Here is a 24,781-nt window from a genome sequence, read left to right as displayed (position 1 = left end):
CTGATATGTGTAAGAAACGTAAGAGTGCCGTACCCGTTATTTTAACTACAAACTAATTACACAACTCTATATCTACAAAAGTTAACAATACATGGCTGCGTCATAAATAATACTAACAATCTTTAGCAATTTTCAAGGCCTAGTCTTTAAATTAAAAACAATACAAATTCATTCAATGTAATTCAAGCATGCGCGCGTGTAAAATATTCAAGTCCCTTTTAAACCTTCAATATTTACACTTGTACATTCTGTACAGACGGAAAGTTTCCTTGTATTTATATAATACACATGTCTGTACATCCATTCGTCTGCTCGTGTGGGTGTTGATACACTGGTGGTTTTTGTGTACGTGTGGGAGACTCAACATCACCTTAACCATCCTGACTGTGACGATCCACCTCCACCGAGTCTTTGCACGTCCCAAAACTCACCGGGGGGTAAAAAAGCAGCCGTTCCTGAGCAGCGAGCAGGTGCTGCACTGCCGTATGTCAGAGGCTGAGACGCAGCTCACAGCTGGTGTCGCCGCGCTCCTCTGTCTCTCCACATCACCTGCAGTTCTCTGAGGAGCAACGGACTGATGAACACAATGCTGCCCCCTGTCTGTAACATAGGGAACAACAACAATAATGTCATATTCAGGATCAGAGTCATTTGAGAAAACATTCTGTAAATAGACCTGCTGCAACTTTAAGAACCCTTCAATGACCAGTGAGATAATGCCACAAATACAACTATAGATAGACGTAAATTAAGTAAACATCAGTTTGTTTTGTTTAGGTGTACGTCAACATGTGTTTAGTGTGTTATTTACAACATCACACAACTGAAATGCACCCCAAACTGACTAAAATCCCTATTAGAGAAGTATTTCCTATGCGATTGTTGCTTGTGTTTTGCTTAATTCGTGTCACATTTAGCTTTATTTATTATCTCTTATTATTGTATTTGTCCTGATTAGATTAGATTATCTTACATTAGACTAGACATTATTGATCCCACAGCCTGGATATTTACTTGTTAGAGCAGCAAAAAGGGGTCAGAGACAAGTACAAAGTATGCATAGAATAAGCAATTAAAAAAAAAGATACAACATAATGTGAAAAAGCACATACAACATGGACACAGAAAAACAGGTTATATTACATGAGATTACACAAGATATTAGAAATATTATCAAGATTGCGGTTGCATAGGATTATTGTACATATGTACAATATTGTACAGACAAGTGCACATACATAAACGGTTTAAAACACATACACAAACAATCATAATTACAGGACGTGCATAAGAATGAAAACATGTGTGAGTGTGAGTGTTTTGAATTCATTGGTTTTTAAACACAAATTTTACTTTATATTACGTTTTTAATGAACATTTAAGCCTGAAATATGACAAGTAGTTCTGTCCGTGTTTAAATTGTATTTCATGTATTTATCGTAATTAGGTGCTTCTGACCTCTAGTTTGAGAACTTTAAATGAAGTCAACTTACCATGACGATGAAGAAGTAGAACACATACATCCAGCCCAGTTTGCTTTCAATCAGAGACACCAGGTACTAGAGGGGGAAGATGATGGAGATAAAAAAAAACAAAAAAAAACATCAGTCAGTGGTGAGACTGTGGTTCTTACTATAGCCGTTACTGCAAAAGCTACAATCCTCACTAAATAAATGCTTCTCCTGGCTAATGTTATTCGAGAGGTAACTACAGTAAAAGCTTTGTGTTTTCTTAGCTTCTTAAATGTGAATATTTTCCTGGTTTCTTTGCTCCACGTAAGACAGAAATCATTAAAAACTGAATAATGTTGCTTTGAGGACAAGACAAGACATTTGAGATCATCATTATTTCAACACCGATCAGACATTTTCTGGACCAAAAAAGTAAACAAGCCTCCAATCTGGTAGGTCCTGGGGGGTTAACTCCAACTTGCTCAGTTTGATGGCTGTCTGTTAGTGGGTATGATATAAATATATGTGTAAATGGGTATGAACGGTCTTTGAGTGGTCATCAAGTCTAGAAAAGAGCAATAGACCCAATTTGTACCATTACCTTTTAATTATCATTGTGCTGTTTTTGTAAAATGTGTTCAAGTAGCAACTATTTTATCTTCTGTTTTGTAATTTATGGTGAAGCACTTGGACGTACCTGTCCACCTGCAGCTCCGAAACTTCCAGTTCCGTCCACTATACCGGTCACAGTAGCCAGAGCCTCCTGACTGCCCCTCAGAGCCGCCTGTCGGCCAAGGTCAGCAGATATGGCGGAGCAGATGATATTGGACGGGCCGCCGATGAAGAAACCAGTGACCGCCAACAGCACAGCATTTATGACCTGGTCGTTGGGTGATCCTGATAGGAGAGGAGTGATGATTTTAGCATGTAGACGGATTTGTGTACATTTTCATGATTATTTTTCACTTCTCGTCATGAACTCACGGCTGTATCCCACCAGAGCTGCCATCGCCATGGCCAGACTGGCGGCCAACACTGGAGCTCTTTTCCCCATGAAGTCAGAGATCAGACCCTGCACCGTTCCACCTGACACACAGAAACAACATAGACTGAGCCAAACTGACAATTCAAGAACTGAAGTGACATTTTGTGATTTCATAATAAAAAGAAAATCAGAAAGACAGGAGGAGTTTGTTTAAATCAGAACATGGGAATAAGAAGAGCAATGCATAATTGCGGTTATAAAACAAATACAAATACAAAAAAAACAAAGGACATCAGAGATAAAACTGAATTCATTATTTTATTTAAGTAATTAGTCTACAATTCAGAGAAGAACAAAAACAGCTACACCCCTGGTGGAGGCATGGAAGTGCAGCCTTACATTCATATCAAAAGTGCCTCTGTGTCTGTAAACACTACATCTATTAATATTAGTGCTGTCAAACGATTAAAATATTTAATCGGGATTAATCACACATTTTTATCTATCGTAAATGTCCTATCTATAGTGTAGGGCTGAACAATTAAATCGAAATGTATCTAAATCTCAATACAGCTTACTGCAATTTCAAGACGCAATATTTGTTTAAGCCAAAATAAAATTTTCTGTAAAAATCTATGTTACAGACTAAACCTGTAATCTTTAAAAAGCTGGTGCTCAGTTTCAATTTCACACATTAAAAATTAAATGAAAACTTGGCACTTACCGATGATTCCTCCAACGTCGTACCACACAGATAACCGGTCGGCCTCAACCTCCTTCCAGTTGTAGTTGTTGCTCAGGTAGAAAGGAAGCCAGAAGAAGAAGGAGTAGTTGACAAGCTTCAGACATGCGTAAGCTAAGGAATACTGCAGTAAAAAAACAAACAAAAACAGAATCAACATGGAGACAAGGCCAGTTAATCTATATCAGTTTATCTCTCAGAGATAAGATAAGACCAGATAAGACTTTATTAGTGCCACAACTGGGACATTTTACTGGCTTTAGATAATTAATTTATCTTGACATGTTGGGGGTTTCAGACTCACAGGAAGCACTCCGGGCAAACAGAAGGCCTGGAAGAAGCCAATAGCTTGAGGGGAAACAACTGGGGGATCATCTGGTTCCTGAACCTCCACCTCATCCTCTTCGTCACTTATCAGAGGCCTGTTGCTGTCTCGGTCCGTCTCCACGGGGCTCAGGCCAGTTTCTGACACCAAACTCAGACCTGAGGTACATTCAAATTTAGTTAAAAAGATTTGCTAAATAAATCAAAGATGGAATACAGGCATCACAGCAGTGTTTACATCATATAAGGCTGCAGATTTTAGTCCTTACCGGCTTCTTTTGGGGAGGTGAGGAGCCCGAAGAACACCACAACTCCGCCGGCAAACTGCACCACCGAGGTCACCAGGAAGGCGTACTGCACACAGTCAGAGCCAATACATCATGTGACCATTTAGTTGGTGAGAATATGATGGTAGAAAGTTTCGGTTAAAGGGGACATATTATGCAAAATTAACTTTTTAATAATTTAAATACTTATACTTGGGACTCTGGAGGCCCTATCAGTCGGCAGTGTGAAAAAAGATGACTCACTTATGTTTTTGTGGTCCTCCTCAGGCTAAGTACAGGAGATAAAACATGCAATGTTGACTTCCGCTCTCATTGTCACAAGACGCAACATTCCTGGAATTCGGTCAACAGTATCCGAAAACCGCGAAAAGTTCTATTCTTGGCTCCACAGTGCAACACAGAGTTCTACACAAACTTCCAGCCTCGGAGGATTTATCTGTCCAGTGGATACATGTTATAGATGATGACAATGTGCCTGCTAGAGCCTGCAAATGATCACAAATGCTAACTGCTGTTAGCTCCCAGTAGCCTCTGTGGCTGATGTCATTTCCTCTCCCTAAAGTTTCATTTCACTTTTTTTTTAAGGTGGACCTAAAGAGATACTACTACAGAGCGTTCTGAACAGGGCTGTTTTGGCAGGGTGATTGAACTGCTGTGGTGCTTCTTTCTTATGGTATTTTGACCAAAGCATGTCACAGACATGTATCATTAGAACACCAGGGAATTAGGTTAACTTGGGGAAATAGGGTATAATATGACCCCTTTAAGTGTTTTCTTTCTTTGTGTATGTTACCTCGTATCCATATGAGAGCATACTGGAAGCGAGGAAGGCTCCCAGGATGTTGCCGACAGAGGCACAGGCGCTCCACAGGCCAAACACAAAGCCCCGCCTGGAGAACATCACCATGAAGAAATTAAACTATTATTATTACTACTATTATGGAATGCCGCTTCACAGACTGTATTTTTAGCATTCAACAAGTTTAGTTTTGCAAGTTCAGTGCCTGTGGAAAAGTCTAAATGCCTTCTATGTGTTGGCAGTGACACCAGTAAATGGACGTCTTTGTGTGAGTCTCAGAGTGTGGGTGTGTAGCAAATATGTATGGGCTGGACAGACACTGTTGAAAAGAGAAACGTCACACACCCCGTTTTGCCAAACCAGTTGCCCATGACGGCCACCACGCACGGCCACACAGCCGACTGCAGCAGCCCGTTCAGGATCCACAGGGAACAGTAGAGATAGATGTTGTAGATGTGGAGCCATTCGGTCAGAGTTCCAAACAAAAACTCCTGCAAATATGAACACAGATTCAGTTGTGCTGAAGCCCACACAGAGAATAAAGTACAACCTCCATATTAACAAAGGTATTTTAGAATATAAACTTATTCCAAGACACAGACTGCTGCTAATGGTTATTCATTATCATTAACTGTGAATTGGAACATATCAACATTATCAAAACATTACCGTTCAAAAGTTTGTGGTCACTTATACATTTTTTTTGTGTTTTCCATTAAAACTCACACTATTATTCATCAAGAACCAGCAAAACTGCTTTCAGCTGTGCTAACATAATTGCACAAGGGTTTCAAGGATTGTCTGCTCATCCAATAGCCTTCTAACGCCATTAGCGAACACAATGTACCATTAGAACACTGGAGAAATGGTTGTTGGAAATGGGCCTCTCTACACCGATGTACATATTCAATTAAAAACCAGACGTTTGCAGCTGGAATAGTCGTTTACCACATTAACAATGTATAGAGTGTATTTCTGATTCATTCATTCAAGTGCTTTTCCTTCAAAAATAAGGACATTTCTAAGTGACCCCAAACTTTTGAACAGTAGTGTATAACTAGGATTTTTGCTGATACCCGATATGCTAATTATCGTGAGAGCTTCGGCCAATAAACAATACCGATACTGGTATATATGTTTTTCCTGCGCCTCGTCATTGAGCAAAATAAACGCAAAAAAAAAAGTCATAGAGGGTGACAGGTTATTTAGCGTACTGTTGTAGTAGCAGATAATATCTTATACATTTTAAAGCCAATATCTCTACACATAATAGGTTAAATCACTGTCTGTTCAGACAGTAGATAAAATGTCAGAATATTTTAATTCACACACTCAAAAATAATAATAATAAAAAACAATTCACTATAGATCACATCATGAAATCAACACAAAATTACCTACCACTACAGCAGAGCCACACAGGCCAAAGCAGAGCACATAGCGCAGGTTTACTCTGTCCCCAATCACACCACTCAAATACAGGCCCTGTGGACAGAAGCAAGACATAATGAGTCTTTGCCGATGTTATGAAAAGCTCATCAGACACAGAGAAACACACTTACTCACCACGGCATATGAAAAGAGAAAGATGGAGTCGAGAGCTCCGAGGAACAGAGTAGCCTGGTTCTCATCTGCAAACAGATGATTGTCCTCCCATGTCTGAAACAGTCAGAGAAAATACAGGAAATGATATATATATACAGCTGGATTCAAATCAAATAAATCTAAATATTTACAAATATCCGTTTCCTTCAAACCATCATCAAATAAGTTCACACATTGCTGATTAAGCATATCAGCGCCACATGACTCTCAGCATTGCATGTGCTGCATACAGGAAGTGATGTGTTTTATGTCAAGACTGACTCACACTAATCTTGGCAACTAATCACAGTGGCAAAGCAGACCACAGGCATCATGAGTCTGCTTCCTAAGATAACTCCACCCGTGTACTCTTTAATCTTGTTTTTATTGATCCACGTCAAGTATCTACAATACGCCTGTGGGTGAAACATTGTTCTGCATTGTTTTGTATTGTGTGTGTGTGCTATTCTCCGTACCTCACTGGGAGAGAAAGCACGTGCGCTGACATTCTGGACGGATGGCGTCCACTGGGCTGAGATGCTCACTTTCACATTGCTGAACGTCTTCCGCGACGCGTGGAGCAACACGTAGCTGCAGGGACAGAACGCAATGTTAGAAAGTAAATGCAAAGTGAAACTGGTGAAAGTTTATACTTTCAGCCACTGCTGAATTACCCAATGCTTGTTTCATATACAGGAACAATTGCATATGTTGAGAAATTAATGATAGAAATACCACATTACTAAGAAGACTAATAGTCCTTCAAGGTTGCCTTGGGTTACACAATGTGAGAATTAATTAGGAGATTGATTTTGCAAATCTTCCAGGAAACTACCAGATCAGTACGTGTCACTGACGAGAAGGAAATAGACAGAGTTCATTGTGTGCTCCAAACTGCTGCAGTGCAAACTGCACTTTGCATTGCTCCTGATAAGGTGTGCCTGACTATGTCTACGGTGGCCACAGACGTGTCTCTAATGATTAACAACGAGTAAGTGGGTCTGATTCAAGAAGCACGTGGCTGAAGATTAACATATGGTCATAAACATGACGATGGATGCTCTGCTTTGTTTGACTGACGTCGCTGCTTAGTCTCCCCTTCAAGACAAAACATGTTTTTTTTAGGATTTAAAACACAAAGACATATAATAAAGAGATATACATTTATTCATGTCTGCCTTGTTGGACGATCACATATTGACACTTTGAAACCAATATTATCTCCAAAAAAGTAATATCTTTAACAAAAAAACAAACAATTACATAACTTCTAAAATCATTCCAAGCTGTGGAGTGCCGCAAGCTAAAATATTTGAAATCCAATACGTCTGGCCTGGGGTTAACCTTGACCCACAGACTTTTTACCTAAAATTATAGCTCAAACTCATTCAGTGACTTTTTCTCTGGGTACAATACATTTACATTTTCTTTTTCTTTCTCTTTGCATACAGCTCCACTCTTTCAGAAGACCTTAGCTAGTTAGATAGACATATTTCATTTATGATATTGAATAAAATAATAATAAAAAAAAGTGATTCTGAGGATGTGACTGGAATCACATATTCATTTAATCAGGAGGGAGGATGGGTCTGTTTTACCTAAAGAAGGTGAGGAGGAAGACAACCAGATGATGATTGGTGTACTGTGACAGGTAGCCACAGCACGGGGGAGGCATCACAGGGGCAGCTGGAGGGAGGAAGAGGAGGTGGAGGAAGAGGAAGGAGGTGGTGCTGGTGGAGGTCTTCAAGGGGGAACAGCAACAGAATCAGGATGGGGGATAAGAGAGGGCAGCTACACTCCCACTAGGCCGGATCAGACAAGCACATCAACAACAAAGCTGTGCCTGCAGAATGAGGAAATCAGTATTAATCGACTGCTCTAATATTAATCAGATTAAAAGAACAATGCTTGTGGTGCCTTGAGACTTGAGGAGAGGTAGACTGTCTGTCGCATCACACGAGTGGTCACTAATGCTGCAGTTAGTCATTTCAGAAGTCTTATTATCATATACATTTCAGGTTCTGATTGTTTAAAACTGGGTTGACTGCATTTTAGGAGTTACCAGTACTTACACAATAGAATACAATAGGTTTTGGTCCATGGCCCACCGCCCACTAAGCAAGTTTTAATGTTGGCCCTCCATGGAAAAAGGTTTCTTAAGATGTAAAGGGGGATGTAAAAGACGTATTTTGTGTAGTTGCCGAGTTGCGCACTACCAGCAACTGCAATCAATAGGCCCAGTGTGATGTATGCAGCCACAACCACTCCCCCCATTGGTCAGTTCAGCTATGTCGTTTACACAGTACACAGTACAGTAGGAAGTCAAAATGCATCAACCCGTTCTGTCTCAATAAATAAAACAGAAGTATCTAAATGTTGTATTCCAATTCAACCCTCTAGTTCTCCTTTCAGCAAGGTTTAATGTTCTTCACAGCATATATAATATCAAAAATGCTTTATAAGCTTTTGCATGGTGGTGCAAAAAAATTGGAACTGAATCCATCACACTCTGTATCTGTGTGTTCATTCAGTCTGGTCTAACTGGTTTAGAATAACTCCACAATATCGCTAATAACATAGATGTTTTAGTTTCTGCTTTGTGGCTGTTTGTTTTTTTGGTGAAAACATTACACAACCCTTATGCAGTAGTTTAGGTTAACTTTTTTACATGAAAATGAGATACAAACATATCATAAAATATGAATGACAGTCATCTGGACAGTTAAGAAGTAGAGGGCACCGACCATTGCTTATGTGAATATGAAATGTGTATGCTTCTTTAGATAAACTACTAATGCAAAAACTAATCATTTCAGAAACAATGACTGCAACATTTACTGGACTAATTTCCTAACTCTCTTTCCCAGTTTACAGTTGTTGACATCTGAACTGCTGTGATCTTTAACTTCTAGGCTGAACCTCTCACATGACTGTTACTCCACCCAGAACATCCTGGTGCCTGCCAAACAACTAATACGGAATCTGCTCACCTTACATCTAAACTGAAGGCAATAAAAACCTGTGTAAGTATGATGAACACAATTACACGACATGTGGCTGTGTGCGTGTCTTTTCTCTACAAGGAAAACAGGCCACATTCGGAAAGGTGTTCATACAAACAGTTATGCAATCAGAGGAGTTTGCAGAATAGCTTAGAAGAATGACCTGGTTACAATAACAGCTCTTACACAAAGAGCTGAATTGTTCCATTTAAAGCACACCCTCTTAGGTGAATCTACTGTATTAAGTTTAAAACGTTGCTAAAGGCAGGATTTAACATGCAGAGTGCAGGGTTGAGGGGTTGTCAGCAGGTATTTCGTGTTTCAGATGCAGATATTTTAATGTAAATTGAGAATACAGGAAGCCATCATTTCAGGGATTAATAGTATTTTTAATTAATTTGTATGTTATTTATAAAACAATTAAACACCACCTGGTAATGTAGACATACCTCTTTTGTATTTGCTGTTATTGTGCATATTTTATTGCCTAGTTTTATTCTTGGAAAGTACGTTGACATGTTAATTTCTGAGAAATGTGCAACACTAAACGTCACTGAATATTGATATTATAAATGTTGTGAATATTATACCACATATAGCCTCTCTCTATTCGGTGCCGCCCTCGTTTAATCGATATAACAGATGGTCGTTTATATTAGCACCGAATTAACAACACAAGACCCATATGTCATCCAGTGAGTTCAATTATTGTCAGAGATTTTGTCGTCACAAAGAAATGTGCTACTTCAGTGCATCTCTGGGTGACGAGGCTGAAACATGGAGAGACAGTTCCGGGTTTGTCACAACAAAATTACGAACCAAACGTCAACAAACAGGCAGACCACAGTCATATTTCCAAACCCCCAAATAATAAAAAAAAGGAGAAGCAAAGCGTGTTCTTACCTCTTAGCTAAGGTTGTGGTTTCGGAGCTCGCTCCGTGTGTGGCAACAGAAGTCGTGTGTGTGTGTTGCTGTTGTTTACTGTGGGTTCATGTGGCGCGGACGTCAGCGACTGTAGAGCAGCACGGCGGTGCGCTGCTGCCACCAGCAGGACAGGGGTGGTACTACATGAGTAAACGCCATATAAAGCGTACTGTATGGGATTTTGACAGCTGCTCAGGACAACACATGTCACTGTGACACTTGTCGGGTAAAACCAAGCAGCTATTGGCTGCAAGTGAATTCCTACACACAGTTTTAAACATGCACCGCCAAAAAACCTTGCATTAAACATTGCCTGGCACTTTAACAGCGAGTCTTCTCTCTACCTGGTCTGAACTTTAACACTGGTAAGTTTACACAAACTGTATTTTTTATTACATCGTTATAGTATTATATTGTGCAACGCTCATTTAATGTATTGTAAATCCAATGCCAAATTGATTACTGGTGTGGCAAGTAATAGAATGGAATGGAATGGAAAATTGTATAATAAATAAGACAGATTAATTATTATTATTATTATTATGACAGCAAATGCAGGTTGAAATAAGATATACATTGAATAAATACTTTTGAATTGAGCATTTATATTATACACACATGTTTCTGTTTTGAAATCTGTGTAAGAGAAAACAAAAGATAGAAACAGTGCTTCTGAAATATTTATTGTTTATTGATGATAAAAGGATGCAGAGCAAACCTAAACAAAGTGTGTGTAATGGTGTAGGTATGTGGCTGACGGTATGGTAAGGAAAATAATAATAATTTAAACAAATACACTATAATATAGTGTAAATAATAGTAATTTGAATGTATTGCTTCATGGTTGCCTCTAATTTAGTCAAAGCAGAAGACACTTTGCTCTTATTTCTATTGTGGTTTTCTCTCATTAATGACATTGCAGCATTAAATACACTTACTTACACACCGTGGGGCAACATGTGTGTGCTTTAAGAGCGACTGCACGTTAGAGGGTCAGAGCTGTGCGAGCAGCTGTAGCTCAGAAGCAGCTGTGATGTCATCAGTGCATCTCAACAACCTTTAGATTCATAGGAAGAAGAGAAAAAAAGTAAAGGATGCAAACCATTCAGATGGTGACGGTTGGTTTGAGTCTGGGTTAAGAGTCGTTCATTCACTCTCTGTATGGTCACTCAGCAGATGGAGAGGGAGGGAGAGAGAGAGAGAGAGAGAGAGAGAGAGAGAGAGAGAGAGAGAGAGAGAGAGAGAGAGAGAGAGAGAGAGAGAGAGAGAGAGAGAGTGGGAGTCATTCTCAGGGTGCATGAATTAGAGAGAGTGAATGAAAGTTGAAGACTGGGGAAGAGGCAGGGAGAGGAGTAGTTTGTTGTTGTCAGACTCTTATGTCTCTCCACTGCCACCAATACTCAGTACTGCAGTCAGTTTAATATAATGGTCATTCAATACTGAGTTTTTGGACTTTGCTCCAACGGACACTGTTCTCATGGGTACTGTAGCTGCAGCATCTTTGGCATCATGCTGCCATGTTACCGATGAACACATGGAAACCGTACAACAGGAGAAGGTAAGAATCCTGTAGATCTAATGTACGCAATGTGATGAGAATTGTGGGAGTTCAATGATCTTACTGTATAGCCGTTCGCTTGTTGTTGCCTCAAGTATATTTTGTGTGGTTCATTCTGAATCAATTAAAGGCATAGTATGGAAATGTGATGGTCAGACTCTCTTGGAAATAAGTGTTCCAAAAGGGTCCGTCTACAAGGGCTGAGGTTCTACCTGGAACCATTTGCTTCTGAAAAACCCTTTACTGAAGAAAGAGTTTTTCAAGGGTTCTTGGTAACACTAATGGTTCCAGTAAGAACCATTTTGATCCAGAGAACCCTTTAAAACCCCTTTCCTGAATAAAGGCCTTTAAAAGGGTTCTTGGTGGAACCCTCCAAAACGGTACCTGGTGCCAAAAAGGGTTCTCCTATAAGGACAAGCCGAAGAACCTTATATGGATCTACTTTTATTTCTAAGTGTAGGTGATGGAAATGTGTGAATAGAGAAAGGATGTTCTCATGACCGCAGATATAGAAGCTCATCTGTGACACATGGTGGACGTGGTGTCACATTTATTGAAGGTGCACGTCATTTTAGCATTGATTTTCCTGAAAAAGAGTCTGGAAAAAAAAGTAGAATGGTTTAAACCCAAAAAACTTTTTTTTTTCTCAGTGTACCAACATGATAATGTGAGGGTTTTAAATGAATGGTAATTAAGCACATCCCAATGCGTCGTTTCTCATCTTATCAGCTCCTCTACAGTGCGCACAGTCTTCCTTAAGACAACATGTCAGCTAAACAAATGACACCAGTTCCAGATCTGGGAAAATACTGAGCGCTATCTCGGAGGCCACTGAACTTTGAAGCATTTGCCTCGGCAATGTGAAACTATCCGTTACTACGAGGAGGACAGAGCATTTCTTTTTTTTTTTTGCTGCAGTGAGGGTCAAAGGTCGCTCTCCTGCGTTGAGAAAGCAGCAGCAGCGTAAAGAAGGGTCATACACTACTACTGTACTACAGGAGAGAGAAGAGTGATTCAATCAGTAACATTAATGAATGTGAAAAACTACTTGTGGGAGTAGCAGTCATGATTCAGCCTGAGTCTCGCCAGCTGGCTCCAGAATTTTTTACTCTACATCACCAGCTGAGAGAGAATGGTGACACTGCGTAGAATCTTAATCTTTGTAATGTGAAAATAATCTGCAGATATTCACACTGTAGAGCAGTAACTCCTTAAATGTGGTCAGAGAAGGTACTGCAGATGGGCCTTGAGAGGTTGTAAATATCAGGTTTTGTTGAGGCATCACTTGGAACCCGTCTCCTATTGGATGATACCGGCTATCAATAACACTGGTGTCCACCCTTTTTGGTCTATTGAAAAATAATAATACAAAAATAAAAATAAATAAAGAATCACATTATGTTCTATTGAAGAAAACATGAAACGAGCAACTGAGACCATTCATTCCTCAGGGAAATTTGAAAAATATAAATAGGGTTCTCTCATGGGTTCAGGGGTCGTCCCCTGGTGTTTGTCCAAATCTGGCAACCCGGAAGACTACATCCACTTTGTGTGCTTTAAACAAAGAGAACGTTTTTAGTTTTCAGTATTTAAATGACCAAAAAAAACAACATTATTTATGCATTATTTGGTTTATTTATGGTATGCAAAATTAAACAAAAACAGTAAAACACACTTTTATTGAAACGCCTGATATTACATTTAAACTGGAGCTAAACCAGACAGGATGTGAGTATAAATGTTAATATCCAAACTGAAGAATGAAATTCTCTCCCTCACTCCTTCAGGTGTACGGCGATCATGGAGGCCACTGGGAGAATGAAAACCGGCCAAGACGGCATCTACTCCACTGTCAACAGGTTTGTGTCAGAGTTTTTTGTTTTTCTGACCTCGCTAATTCCCGCCGAGCCTGAGAAATACGAGCCGGCGGTTGCCCTTTACTCCTCGCGTCCATTAATGTAAAGTCAGAAAAAAGGTCTTTCAACTATACAGGGCTTCCCATTTCCTCCTGTTTATTTATTAAAACATAACATGTTTGATGAAATGGGCCTCGGTCCAAGTGCGTGTTTATTTAGGAAGGTCGATGAGAAGATGGTGCTTGGTCATAAGCTCGTTCTTTGGAATTTTCTCGCCGGATGAATTTTCCCACTGACGCCAGAAAAAGACCACGTGTCCCTGAACTGACATTAACAGTGGAAAGTTCAAGGAAGTAGCACGCATGTTGTCTTTCCCTGTATAAATGTGGATATTAAGTTATAATACAAAAGTATTTTGTCTTATAATATTGGTCAGTGTGGTTACTTTTTACACATCCATTACTTTTAGTTAAAATAGTATATTACAAGTTACTTTTTCCTACTGCTTATTCATTACTTTTAACCAAATAATGCCAAATGATTGTGTAAATTTTATTTTTTTATTGGTTTTTAGGCTTAAGAAGAAGGGCTATCCTGGAGGGAAAAGTGGTTTCCATATTATTGTGGATAACAAGGACGCTGGGCAAGTACAAGAGGTTGCATCAAAACTTCCCTTCACCGCGCTGGAGAACCTGATCAATCCCAGGGAGGAATCAGCCGTGATGGCTCACAGGAGGTCAAGCTTTGAGACGCACCGCAACGAGAACAGTCTCCTCGTCGACAACAAGCTCCACAGATCCGGTGGAGGCAAAATTAAGGACAAAATTTCTCTGTGGGAGGGAAAAGAACCCACTCATTCATCCATAATCTCAGGCTCTTCGGGCCAGAGTGCACAAATGACCGAATCTCAGACGAGAAAGACTTCAGATGAGCTGAGAGTAGCCCTAAAGGAAAAGGACATTCTGGGAAAAGAGACTGTTGGAAAACTTCATTCAAGGCCTTGCTCACCGGATGAAAGTGGAAAACAGCAAAGAGGAACAGTCAAGATCAGTCAATCCCGTGAAAAGCAACAAGAGGAAGAAAAGCAAGATCAAGAGAAAGAGAATGTGGAAAAGCTTGGAGAATCGAGGCCGGGTTCACCTACAGTGGCGATGCAGCATGAGACGGGGACATTGAAGAAAAGCGGTGATAAGAGAGCAGTAGATCACAGCAGCCAGGAGAAGAGAGCAGTTTTCACTCTCTTTAAAAATATGGAAGCTATGGGAGACAATCACGGGAAAACACTGCCAGAGCTTGGAAATTACTTCAGCCCGCCGTGTAAGGACAAACAGGTGGGAGCGAAAAATGCGTCAGAGGCGGCGATCAGAAAAGGGAGGCAGGATCACATATACACAGAGCCGGGGTCGCTCCCCATCAACCCAGTGCCCAAACCCAGACGTACTTTCCAGCATCCAGCTGTTGTTCCCGTGGGGAAGAATCAGAGGCAAAGCAGAGGACAGAGGAACCTTCCTCCTCTGCCCTCCACCTCCACATTACCCTCAAAACATCCTGCTGGTGTCTACAGGAGACCCCGGAGTGAGAGAGTCCAAGACAACATCAACAGGTACAGACCATAAAAATTGGATTTTGTCCATGAAGCCAACCTGGAAGTCACAAAATTTAGAATAGCCACCAGGGGCTGACTCTTGTAAATATGTTCCCTTTTAAGAGGAAAAAAAAAGATGATAAAGCACATTATGAGTGGACCCCGGTGTGATTGACAGCTGGTATCGTCCGAAAGGAGCCTGGTTGACACTGGCCAAATCATGAACAGGAACCAGAGTTCTATTGGTATTGGTGATTTTACAACTGGAAGGGCAATTATCAAATTAATTTCCATCTATCATACATCCTGTTTCCTTTGTTCCATATCGTTAGCCTAATAGCATTTTCCGAAAACAAGAAAAAACATTTTTTTTTACGATATGACAGATAAACTACTAAAACCGAATATTTTCACGGACAAAACCATTTAGTCATTTTGAGGTATATGAGACATTAATCTTTTTGATTAATCTTAAAAAAAAAAAAAGTGTTTTTATGGCTCAAACCGCTCATTGATTTGTCAAGAAAACACTGATTCATCAATCAATTCTAAAAAGAATAGTTAGTTGCAGCCCTAGTCAAGACAAGTGAATTCCTCACTGATGTAGTAACACTGTTAAATCCATTATTCATTATCCACTTTTTAAACTGTTTTTGCTGTTAATAAAACAGGAAATCATCCTTTTTGATTTTTACTGTTCTGTTGACAGGAAGTCATTTGAGTTTGAAGACCTCGCAGAGACAGCTGTCCCGCTCGCCTCCCGTGCACCGTCTCAGGAACATCATTATGAAGACATCCTGGGTCAGACACGTCTTATCCGTCACAGATTTCCCTTTTATAATCATGTTTCTTAGGAGTTTTTTTTGTGTGTGGCTGAAACCAAATATATTATTATTACAGTAATAATACACAGTTTATTCTTTAATAATCACAACTATTTCCATTTTACTTCTCATATAGATTCACCCAAAGAGAACCCCTATGAGGATATAGAACTGGAGAGTCAGTGCTCGCAGCAGTCTTTGCCCCCCTCTCCTGGCGCTGACACGACAAAGGTCCCTGCAGTAGTAACTAAACATTACACTTCTGATTTAGAGGTTATTGCATTACACAAAAAAAATAATGTATTTTTTTTTTCCTGTTCCCAGGTTTCAAGGCCAGGCTTCTTCAGGCAGAATTCAGGCAGGAGCTTTAAGCTGCTGGACCTGCGGAGAACCAGCCCGCAGGCCCACAGTGTCAGCAGTGGAGGGGTTTCATCTCCACCCCAGCTCAGCCCTCCCTCCACACCAACCCCCACCTGTCCTGAAAACACCTCCTGGCTGCCCGGGGATCCCTACAGCCGCAGCTACCGCAGAATTCCAACGGTCTGTCAAAAACATAACGTCTTGTCTTGTGATTTTTTATGAACTCAATGCTATCAGCTCCTCGCGACTCTCACTATCGTAGTTTTTAGATGAATAAAACGAGACGACTGTACGATTGCATCCATCCATCCATTACCTACCGATTTATCCCACACTGGAGGTTGGCGGGGGGTGCTGTGCCTATCTCAGTGGACATAGTCCATCGCAGGGCCACACATAGAGACAAACAACCATTCACTCTCACACCTAAATTCCCCTAATCCCCATATTGCATGTTTTTAGACTGTGGGAGGAAGCCAGAGAACCTGGAGAAAACCCACGCACACAAACTCCACGCAGAAAGGCCCTTGTTCCAACTGGGTCTCAAACCCAGGAACCTGGGTCTTCTTGCTGCAAAGGCATGAGCGCTAACTACTACACCAACTGGGGCCCGACTGTATGATTGTAATATAACTGCAAAAAAATGACCACGAAAAGTTTCAGAAGTTAATTCTATTGCTCAAAAAACCTCAAAAACGCAACGAAACTGCTGTATACACTTGAATGGCTCCCTCAGTATTGCTTCATGGGGTCCATTTTCGGATGCGAGACACATCATACAAATAAGTGTACATGATTTCTGCTCACAAAGAGTCATCAGCAACAACAAAAATCAACAGATTCTGCTCCGTTTTGTTCTTATTTCCTTGTTTTTCCAACCATCAGGTTGTTCTGAGGATCAATAGCATCTTTGAAGCTCGAATCAGAAAAAAATACATACGAAGGATCTACCATTACGCCGAGACAAGCTCAGGAAGAGGTGATTCATGTCTGCAACGTATGCAACGTATTTTCCAAAGTGTTTGTCTTAAGAAATGCAACTCATCCTTACAGTAACAGACGACAACAGTGACTCTGAGAGTGAAATAGAAGAAAGAGCCAAAGGTAGTCTATACACCACCTCTTAACCTCCATCACAAATCTTCATCTCTCTTTCCCGATTCATATTAAAACACAGTATTAAACTGCACCATACGCTCCTTCCTGTCTCTCAGCTCACCGCCAGCGCCTTGTCTCAGTGAAGTCCATACTGAGCCAGCCCGGCCAGTCGCAGGTCCACTACAATGGCAGCAACATCACAAAGAGCTCTCTGGATAAGGAGCTCCATCAGCGCAAGCTCTTTGAATATTTCCTGGTCGTGTCGCTGCAGAAGTCGAAGACCGGAACCCACTATGTGCCGACGGTCACGCAGCAGTTCCCACCTAAGGTCCGGAGCACAAAACTCATAGATCTATGTATTATTCTAACTGTTAAGATCCAGTGTGAAACATAATCAATGTTTGGTTATGAAGGTTATGACTTTCTTTCTTGTATTTCTTCTTCTTCTGATACAAAAATGTACCGTCATTAAAAGTCCATAATAAGATAAATGAAAAACGCATGACCTCTTTGACCTCTTGTGATGTTTACAGTTGGAGCGAGGCTTCATGTTCATGAGGGAGACGGAGGATCAGCTGAGGATCATTCCTCAGTTTTGTTTCCCCGACGCTAAAGACTGGGAGTCAGTGGAGAGTTACCCGAGGTAAGAGTGCAAAGTTAAAACGCAGCGTTCGTGAGATTCCACAAAACTTTTAGCTTTTTCAGCCGCTCAAAGCTGCCTTAAATACTCCCCAGAGACTAGAGACACTAGAGACGCTGCTTCTTAACTGTCCGCACTGTAAAGGACACCTTATCTTATCTCACATGGCTGACATATGGAAAAGTCAGCATTGCCTGTACACTTTTTCATTCATTTTGATTTCAATGCATTCATCACACTTGTCCGTGTATTGTGTTGCATCACCTCACAGCGAGATGTTCTCCTTTGTGTTGACCGGAGTGGACGGGAGCAGGAGATTTGGATACTGCCGCCGTTTACTGGTAAATAGAAACAAAAAAAAAAGAATAAATAAGAGCGCCACTGGTGGACAGGAAGTGGCTAAATACCACGATGACGGCTGAATAAATAAGCTTGCCAAAATAGTCGATGTGCTTGTGGGAAAACGGTGCATCTCAGAGTCTGGGAGGAAGTGTGTGAGTCTGGGAAAGTGTGTGTGTGTGTGTGTGTGTGTGTGTGTGTGTGTACACTGTGTTTATGTGTCTGTTTGCACATAATGTATGCATTTCTGCAAATGTGTTTCAGTACTCCTGTTGTGTTTTCAATGTGCCTGAATCTGAAGAACTTATATGTCATATATGACAATCTTTTTCAGCCAAGTGGAAAAGGCAAACGTCTACCAGAAGTCTATTGTATCGTCAGCCATCTTGGCTGTTTCAATCTGTTCTCCAAGGTAAATCACTTCCACTTATTCCCATGTAATAATAATAATAATAATACATCTCCAAAAGCCATAATAGTTAGTTTCAAGTATTCAAAGAGTGAAAATCAGCTTGTCCTCCTGGTTAAATGACAGTTTCATGTCTATACCTATAAGAGATTTGGTTCACACTGTCAAAAAAACAAAAAAACAGTACTAAGATAATGGGGGTCTTTAATTTAAAGGTGCCATATGTAAGAATGTGGCCAAAAACAGTTACTACATTCAAATTCAAAATACCGAGGTCTTTTCGGCTTTGTTTTCTGACGTAACTGGCAACCCGTGGTTGCTCGGCAGCTGAGACTCTACTGACTGCAATGTCAGTATGTATGTAGAGTATGGCGCCACCGGGCAGGTGGCGCCACATGTCAAAACATGATTTCAAAATATAAACATGATTTGCAGTTTGCAAAAGATTTTTTTTAATGCAAATATTTTGGCCTCTAACAAATAAAGAAGGAATATTGTATTATTTCTGAATGTATCTACATTTTATAGTCTTGTTTTGATTTTAGGTTTAATGTTTGCCTCTTTTATCTTTACCTTGAGTCTCAATCTCTGTTTTGATTCCTTGGACATCCACAACTTCCTGTCCATCAATCCATATATGGACACGAAATGTAATGTAGACACATGACTATCTTTGTGTATACTCTCCCCCCCCCCATGGAATTTGTTGAAATATGTCAATAAATAATGAATGATTTTGTGCATTATGTGTGCACGCTGTACTGCAGGTGCTGGATGAGGTAGGAAGGCGCAGGGCTCTGTCTCCAGCCTTGGTGCAGCCCTTCATGAGAGCCATCATGGAGGCCCAGTTTCCAGCTCCGGGCAGAACCATAACCATTAAAACTTTCCTCCCTGGCTCGGGCACCGAGGTGAGTGACACCGTTACCGCCACAGTATTCTGGCTGCTCAAATATTAAAATAATTTGCGCATTTCTTTAAAAATCCCTGATATTTTCCAGGTGATGGAGCTGTGCCGACCCTCTGATTCTCGCCTGGAGCATGTCGATTTCGAATGCCTCTTCTCTTGTTTGAGTCTGCGGCTTCTCCTGCGGGTGTTTGGCTCTTTGCTGCTGGAGCGAAGGGTCATCTTCACTGCTGACAATCTCAGGTCCGTCACATTTGCACATTGCTTTAAAATCTGTGTGTTGCTATTGCTCTTTTTATACATGAGGTTGCAATATATCATGTTGAACGTATATCATGTTCAACCCTTGTTTTTACTGTAAAAATCCTCAAAAGCCCATACTGTATAAATTATGCCAACTCTCTATAACGTGCATTCTATTTTAAAGGAAACATTTTATGCAAAATCAACATTTAAATCATTTAAATCCTTATATTTGGGACTCTGGAGGCCCTATCAGTCGGCAAAGTGTGAAAAAAGATGACTCACTCATGTTTTTGTGGTCCTCCTCAGTCTATGTACAGGAGATAAAACACACAATGTTGACTTCCGCGCTCATTGGGTCACAGTCACAATGCGCTAAATTCTTGGAATTGTTGTCTCGTGGAGCTCCGCTTTGTCCGTAAAACATGCGAGAGTGCTGGTGAGGGCAACGGTATCCGAAAATTGAAAGTCTGCGAAAAGTTCTATTCTTGGCTCCACAGTGCAGCACAGAGTTCTACACAAACGTCTAGCCTCAGAGGATTTATCAGTCCAGTACATGTTATATATGACGGCTATGTGCCTGCTAGAGCCTCCCCTTTAACTCTATATAGCGGTTGTTTTATATTGGACTTTCACATGTGGAAATTCATCATCAGTTATTATCTTTACCATCTTTGCTACTGTGGCAATGTAAATGTCCCCTCTTCAGGACTAATAAAGCACTATCTTATCTTGTGTAAATATGGAGACAGGAGACATTAGGTGAAAGCACCGAGGATGTTTTCATTTGGAAGTTATAAAGAGTATGGGTGGTCTTAATACATTTAAAAAGGCAGCCCTAGTTTTAGTCAGAGAACATGCCGCAGAGATATTTTGAGGCCAGGCTGCTGCTGTTGCTGCTGGTTGTTGTTGTGCTGGAGTTTGTTTGTTCTACAGAGGGAAAAGCCAGTGGGAGTCAGAGAGCGTGGTCACATCACATTAGTAGAGAACAGGAATGCAAAGACAAGTGACGTACATGAAATGAAACTATGTAGCCTTCTTTTCCCCCCTCTATGGGAAATGTTACTTTAGGGAGTCATCAACTGTGTTTTAGACTATACCGCCCTCATGTGGCAAGAATTAGGAATTTCCCAGAGTTGGAAAGAGTACTGATATATTCTACTTGAGTAAAAGTACCACTATTTTCATACAATTTTACTTGTTAAATTACCAAAAACGCATCATGTAAGCAGATGGTTTCAAAGCATTTAAACAGTAAATACATCTTTAAAGTAAAGTGTAATTATTTAATATGGAAGAGTGTTAGGGCCAAATGTATATAAAAAAAAATCTGACTTTAATATCTCAGAACTTTGACTTTAATCTTTTTAAATATGAATTTAATCAGAATAATTTTTTCTCTATTACATGTGGCCCTAATACTCTTCCGTAATTTAATTTGATTTAATTTAATTGAACTACACAATTGTTTTTAAGGCAAGTCGTTCAAATGCACCACATTGTGTTTAACTCACATGCTTTTAAATGCATCACATTTTAGTTGCAGCTCATTAACGTGACTTAAAATGGCGTACTAAGAGCAGCAACAACAACAACAACAAAACCCAGTTATACCCCAGAAAGTAGGCAAAAGCTCACCGGCTGCTTCTTCCTTGTTTGAAAAAGCTTTATTCTGCACAAAGTAGTTTTGGATCTTCAGTCCATGTTAGCTCTCATTCACTTCTCAACTGTTTACTCCCACGGCTGAATGTGAGTGTGTGAGTCCAAGACCAAGGTGATGAGCAGATCACTCTCAGCTGGTGCTCTCAGGCTGGAGGTGTGGCCCACAGTTCACCTCAACAAATACTGGTCTAAACAATGTTGGGGTTCTTTCTTGTGTCGTGCAAAAACACAAATCTGACAATAATTGTTTTTAATGAAAGGCAAACCTTTACAAATTAAAGTGCTGACAAAATAAAATATGTAAACACATAATGTATCAGTCAAAAGGGTCAAAGGTCACAAATGCTTTAACTTTCTCACTCAATCAGGGGACTTTAGTTCGGGGCAATTCACCTGTCCTCAACATTCACCTGTCCTCATTATTCACCCGTCCTCATGATTCACCTGTCCTCATAATATTCACCTGTCCTCACCATTCACCTGTCCATCGTCATTCACCTGTCCTCGCCATTCACCTGTCATCATCATTCACCTGTCCTCATCATTCACCTGTCCTCATTATTTACCTGTCATCGTCATTCACTTGCCCTCATCATTCACCTGTCCTCATCACCCACCTGTCCTCATCACTCACCTGTCCTCATCATTCACCTGTCCTCATATCATTCACCTGTCCTCATAGCATTCAACTGTCCTCATCATTTACCAGTCATCATCATTCACCTGTCCTCGTCATTCACCTGTCCTCATTATTCACCTGTCCTCACAATTCACCTGTCCTTATCATTCACCTGTCCTCATCATTCACCTGTCCTCATATCATTCACCTGTCCTCATCATTCACCTGTCCTCATAACATTCACCTGTTCTCATTATTTACCTGTCATCATCATTCACCTGTCCTCATCATTCACTTGCCCTCGTCATTCACATGTCCTCATCACTCACCTGTCCTCACTATTCACCTGTCCTCATCATCATCCCTGATGCAGGAAAAGGCCTTTAAAATAATGCCAAACATTAATTCGGGATATAAACATGCCATTTAAATCTTTCACCTATTTTTATTAGTATTAAATAAAACAATCTGCCTTCTTTATTGCTCATTCTTCCCCCTCTTTCTCCTCCTGTTTGCAGTACACTCTCCCAGTGTTGTCATGCAGTGGTGGCACTGCTGTACCCCTTTGTATGGCAGCACACTTACATCCCTGTGCTGCCCTCGGCCATGCTCGACATCGTCTGCACTCCGACGCCGTTCATCGTGGGCCTGTTGTCCAGCTCCTTGCCCCAGCTCACTGAACTGCCCCTGGAGGAGGTCAGAGAGGCTTTAAGGCACTTATTATGTTATTTGACGTGAAAACATGACATTATTTACCGATTGTGTGTTCTTCTTCTGCAGGTTCTGGTCGTGGATCTTGGAAACAGTCGATTTCTCAGACAGGTAAGTTTCTGGATGCGGATTTCTAATCATTTCGGACAACACAAATCTACATGGGAATATCAAATGTGGTTCTTGTCTTTTTTTAGTTGGATGACGAGGACTCCATCCTGCCCTCTAAGCTTCAGTCAGCCCTGGAGAATGTTCTCGAGAGGCGGAAAGAGCTTGCTAATGAGAGAGGAGGAGACAGTGGTAACGATGGATATTTGTGTCACAGTTTCTTAATTTACCACCTCTGTGACCCCCAACTTGCTGAATACACTACCGTTCAAAAGTTTGGGGTCACCTATACACATTTGTTGTGTTTTCCATTAAAAGTCACACTTTTATTCATCAAAAGAGTTGCAAAAGGAATAGAAACCTGCACAAGGGTTTTCTAATCATCCAATAGCCTTCTAACGTGATTAGCAAACACAGTGTACCATTAGAACACTGGAGAGATGGTTGCTGGAAATGGGCCTCTATGGGCCCAATGGTTTTTATTCCATTAAAAACCAGACATTTGCAGCTAGAATAGTCGTTTTACCACATTAACAATGTATAGAGTGTATTTCTGATTCATTTAATGTTATATTCATTGAAAAAAAAAGTGCTTTTCCTTCAAAAATAAGGAAATTTCTAAGTGACCCCAAACTTTTGAACGGTAGTATATGATATGTTCTAACTTCCTTGTTTCAGACTCTGTGCATCTAAGCACCATTGTGTCCGAGGCCTTTGTCCGCTTCTTCGTGGAACTGGTGGGCCACTATCCGTTCTTCATCGTCGGGGAGCGAGAAGACGGCTACTCCTCGTCCTCGTCTTCGTCCCCAGGCCTCTGCTCCTTCCAGCGGGAGGGTTTCCGCAAAGCGTTCCCCTCCAAGACGGTGCGTCGCTTCGTGGAGGTCTTCATGGAGACCCAGATGTTTGGCTGGTTCATTCAGGAGAGGGAGCTCCACCAACAGGCTCTGAAAGGTTTCACAGGCGCAGCAAGTTAGCGAGAAGGTCGGATGCTCGGAGGTGATGGAATGGTTCACGATTCCTTCTCTTTTTTTTTTTTTTCCTCAGGACTGTTTGAAGTCAGGGTGCAGGATTATCTGGACTCCATGCATGAAAACGAACACCGAAGGGTTAACAGGTTTCTCAAAGGCTTAGGTAACGATGACTCAGTCTGAACCTGCTCATACGAGAAACAACCAAACCCTCACATTAAAGTTGTTGTTGTTTCTATCGTTTCAGGAAATAAAATGAAATTCCTTTCCAAGAAATAATGCAACACTGGAACGAGAAACACAAGGAAATATGACCACTGAAATGAGTTTCAGTTCCGGTACACTCCTCATCCCCTTCTGTGCCAGTGAGTGGGTGGGTTTTTTTATCTAAAACTCATGATAAACACATATTGACTGTAGTGAATTAAATTTAATCTCTACCAAGGGAAAACGCTGCTGTATTTCTTTCCTGTTTTCTTTGCTATTCTTCAAATAATCATGAACATGTGTGTGTACAAATATCAACGTAATAACGTAGTGTGTCATGACCTGCATGATTTAATTGATTCAATTAATGAGAAGGTACATCTTATAGAAATGAAACAAGGTTCAATTTCTATTCACTATGATTTGACTTGAAGGTTTGAAGAAACACTGTTTTCTGACTCCACCAGGGGGCAGTAGTATATTTTCTCTGGCTAAATGATCTTAGTGACAGCCCTCGATCCTTAATGCTTCAGTTTTTCCCCTTTAGTCAAAATGGTGAAATGATTGTAAATGCGTTTATAATGACAAGTTA

The 24,781-nt window shown here is 40.7% G+C and overlaps 3 protein-coding genes across 3 annotated transcripts in view; 2 read left to right on the top strand and 1 right to left on the bottom strand.

The window, feature by feature from the left end:
• The window catches only part of cdkn1d (cyclin-dependent kinase inhibitor 1D), a 297,559-nt gene that overhangs the window by 6,203 nt on the left and 266,575 nt on the right, over positions 1-24,781 (top strand). The window lies entirely within an intron of this gene.
• slc37a3 (solute carrier family 37 member 3) lies at positions 2-10,115 on the bottom strand. Its single transcript, XM_083907127.1, has 14 exons — positions 10,078-10,115; positions 7,771-8,015; positions 6,649-6,763; positions 6,155-6,247; positions 5,990-6,073; positions 4,934-5,079; positions 4,583-4,679; positions 3,772-3,856; positions 3,483-3,661; positions 3,161-3,302; positions 2,436-2,537; positions 2,149-2,348; positions 1,494-1,559; positions 2-600 (listed from the first exon to the last, which is right to left on the bottom strand). The coding sequence occupies exons 2-14, from the start codon at positions 7,845-7,847 to the stop codon at positions 508-510; spliced, it is 1,479 nt and encodes a 492-aa protein (XP_083763253.1). The 5' UTR covers positions 7,848-8,015; positions 10,078-10,115; the 3' UTR covers positions 2-507.
• On the top strand, positions 11,616-24,338 carry LOC310941994 (DENN domain-containing protein 2A-like; the record flags this gene model as incomplete). The annotated part of the gene is made up of 20 exons (XM_083907263.1): positions 11,616-11,656; positions 13,444-13,519; positions 14,094-15,115; positions 15,807-15,898; positions 16,058-16,152; positions 16,246-16,461; positions 17,167-17,260; positions 17,335-17,385; positions 17,496-17,707; positions 17,913-18,022; positions 18,291-18,360; positions 18,693-18,770; positions 19,535-19,675; positions 19,766-19,914; positions 22,714-22,891; positions 22,976-23,017; positions 23,104-23,206; positions 23,693-23,965; positions 24,059-24,145; positions 24,230-24,338. The coding sequence occupies 20 exons, from the start codon at positions 11,616-11,618 to the stop codon at positions 24,259-24,261; spliced, it is 3,162 nt and encodes a 1,053-aa protein (XP_083763389.1). The 3' UTR covers positions 24,262-24,338.

Source organism: Microchirus variegatus (assembly GCF_963457635.1).
Source record: "Microchirus variegatus genome assembly, chromosome: 20".
NCBI classification, from domain to species: Eukaryota; Metazoa; Chordata; class Actinopteri; order Pleuronectiformes; family Soleidae; genus Microchirus; species Microchirus variegatus.
This window is presented reverse-complemented; position numbering and strand designations above follow the sequence as displayed.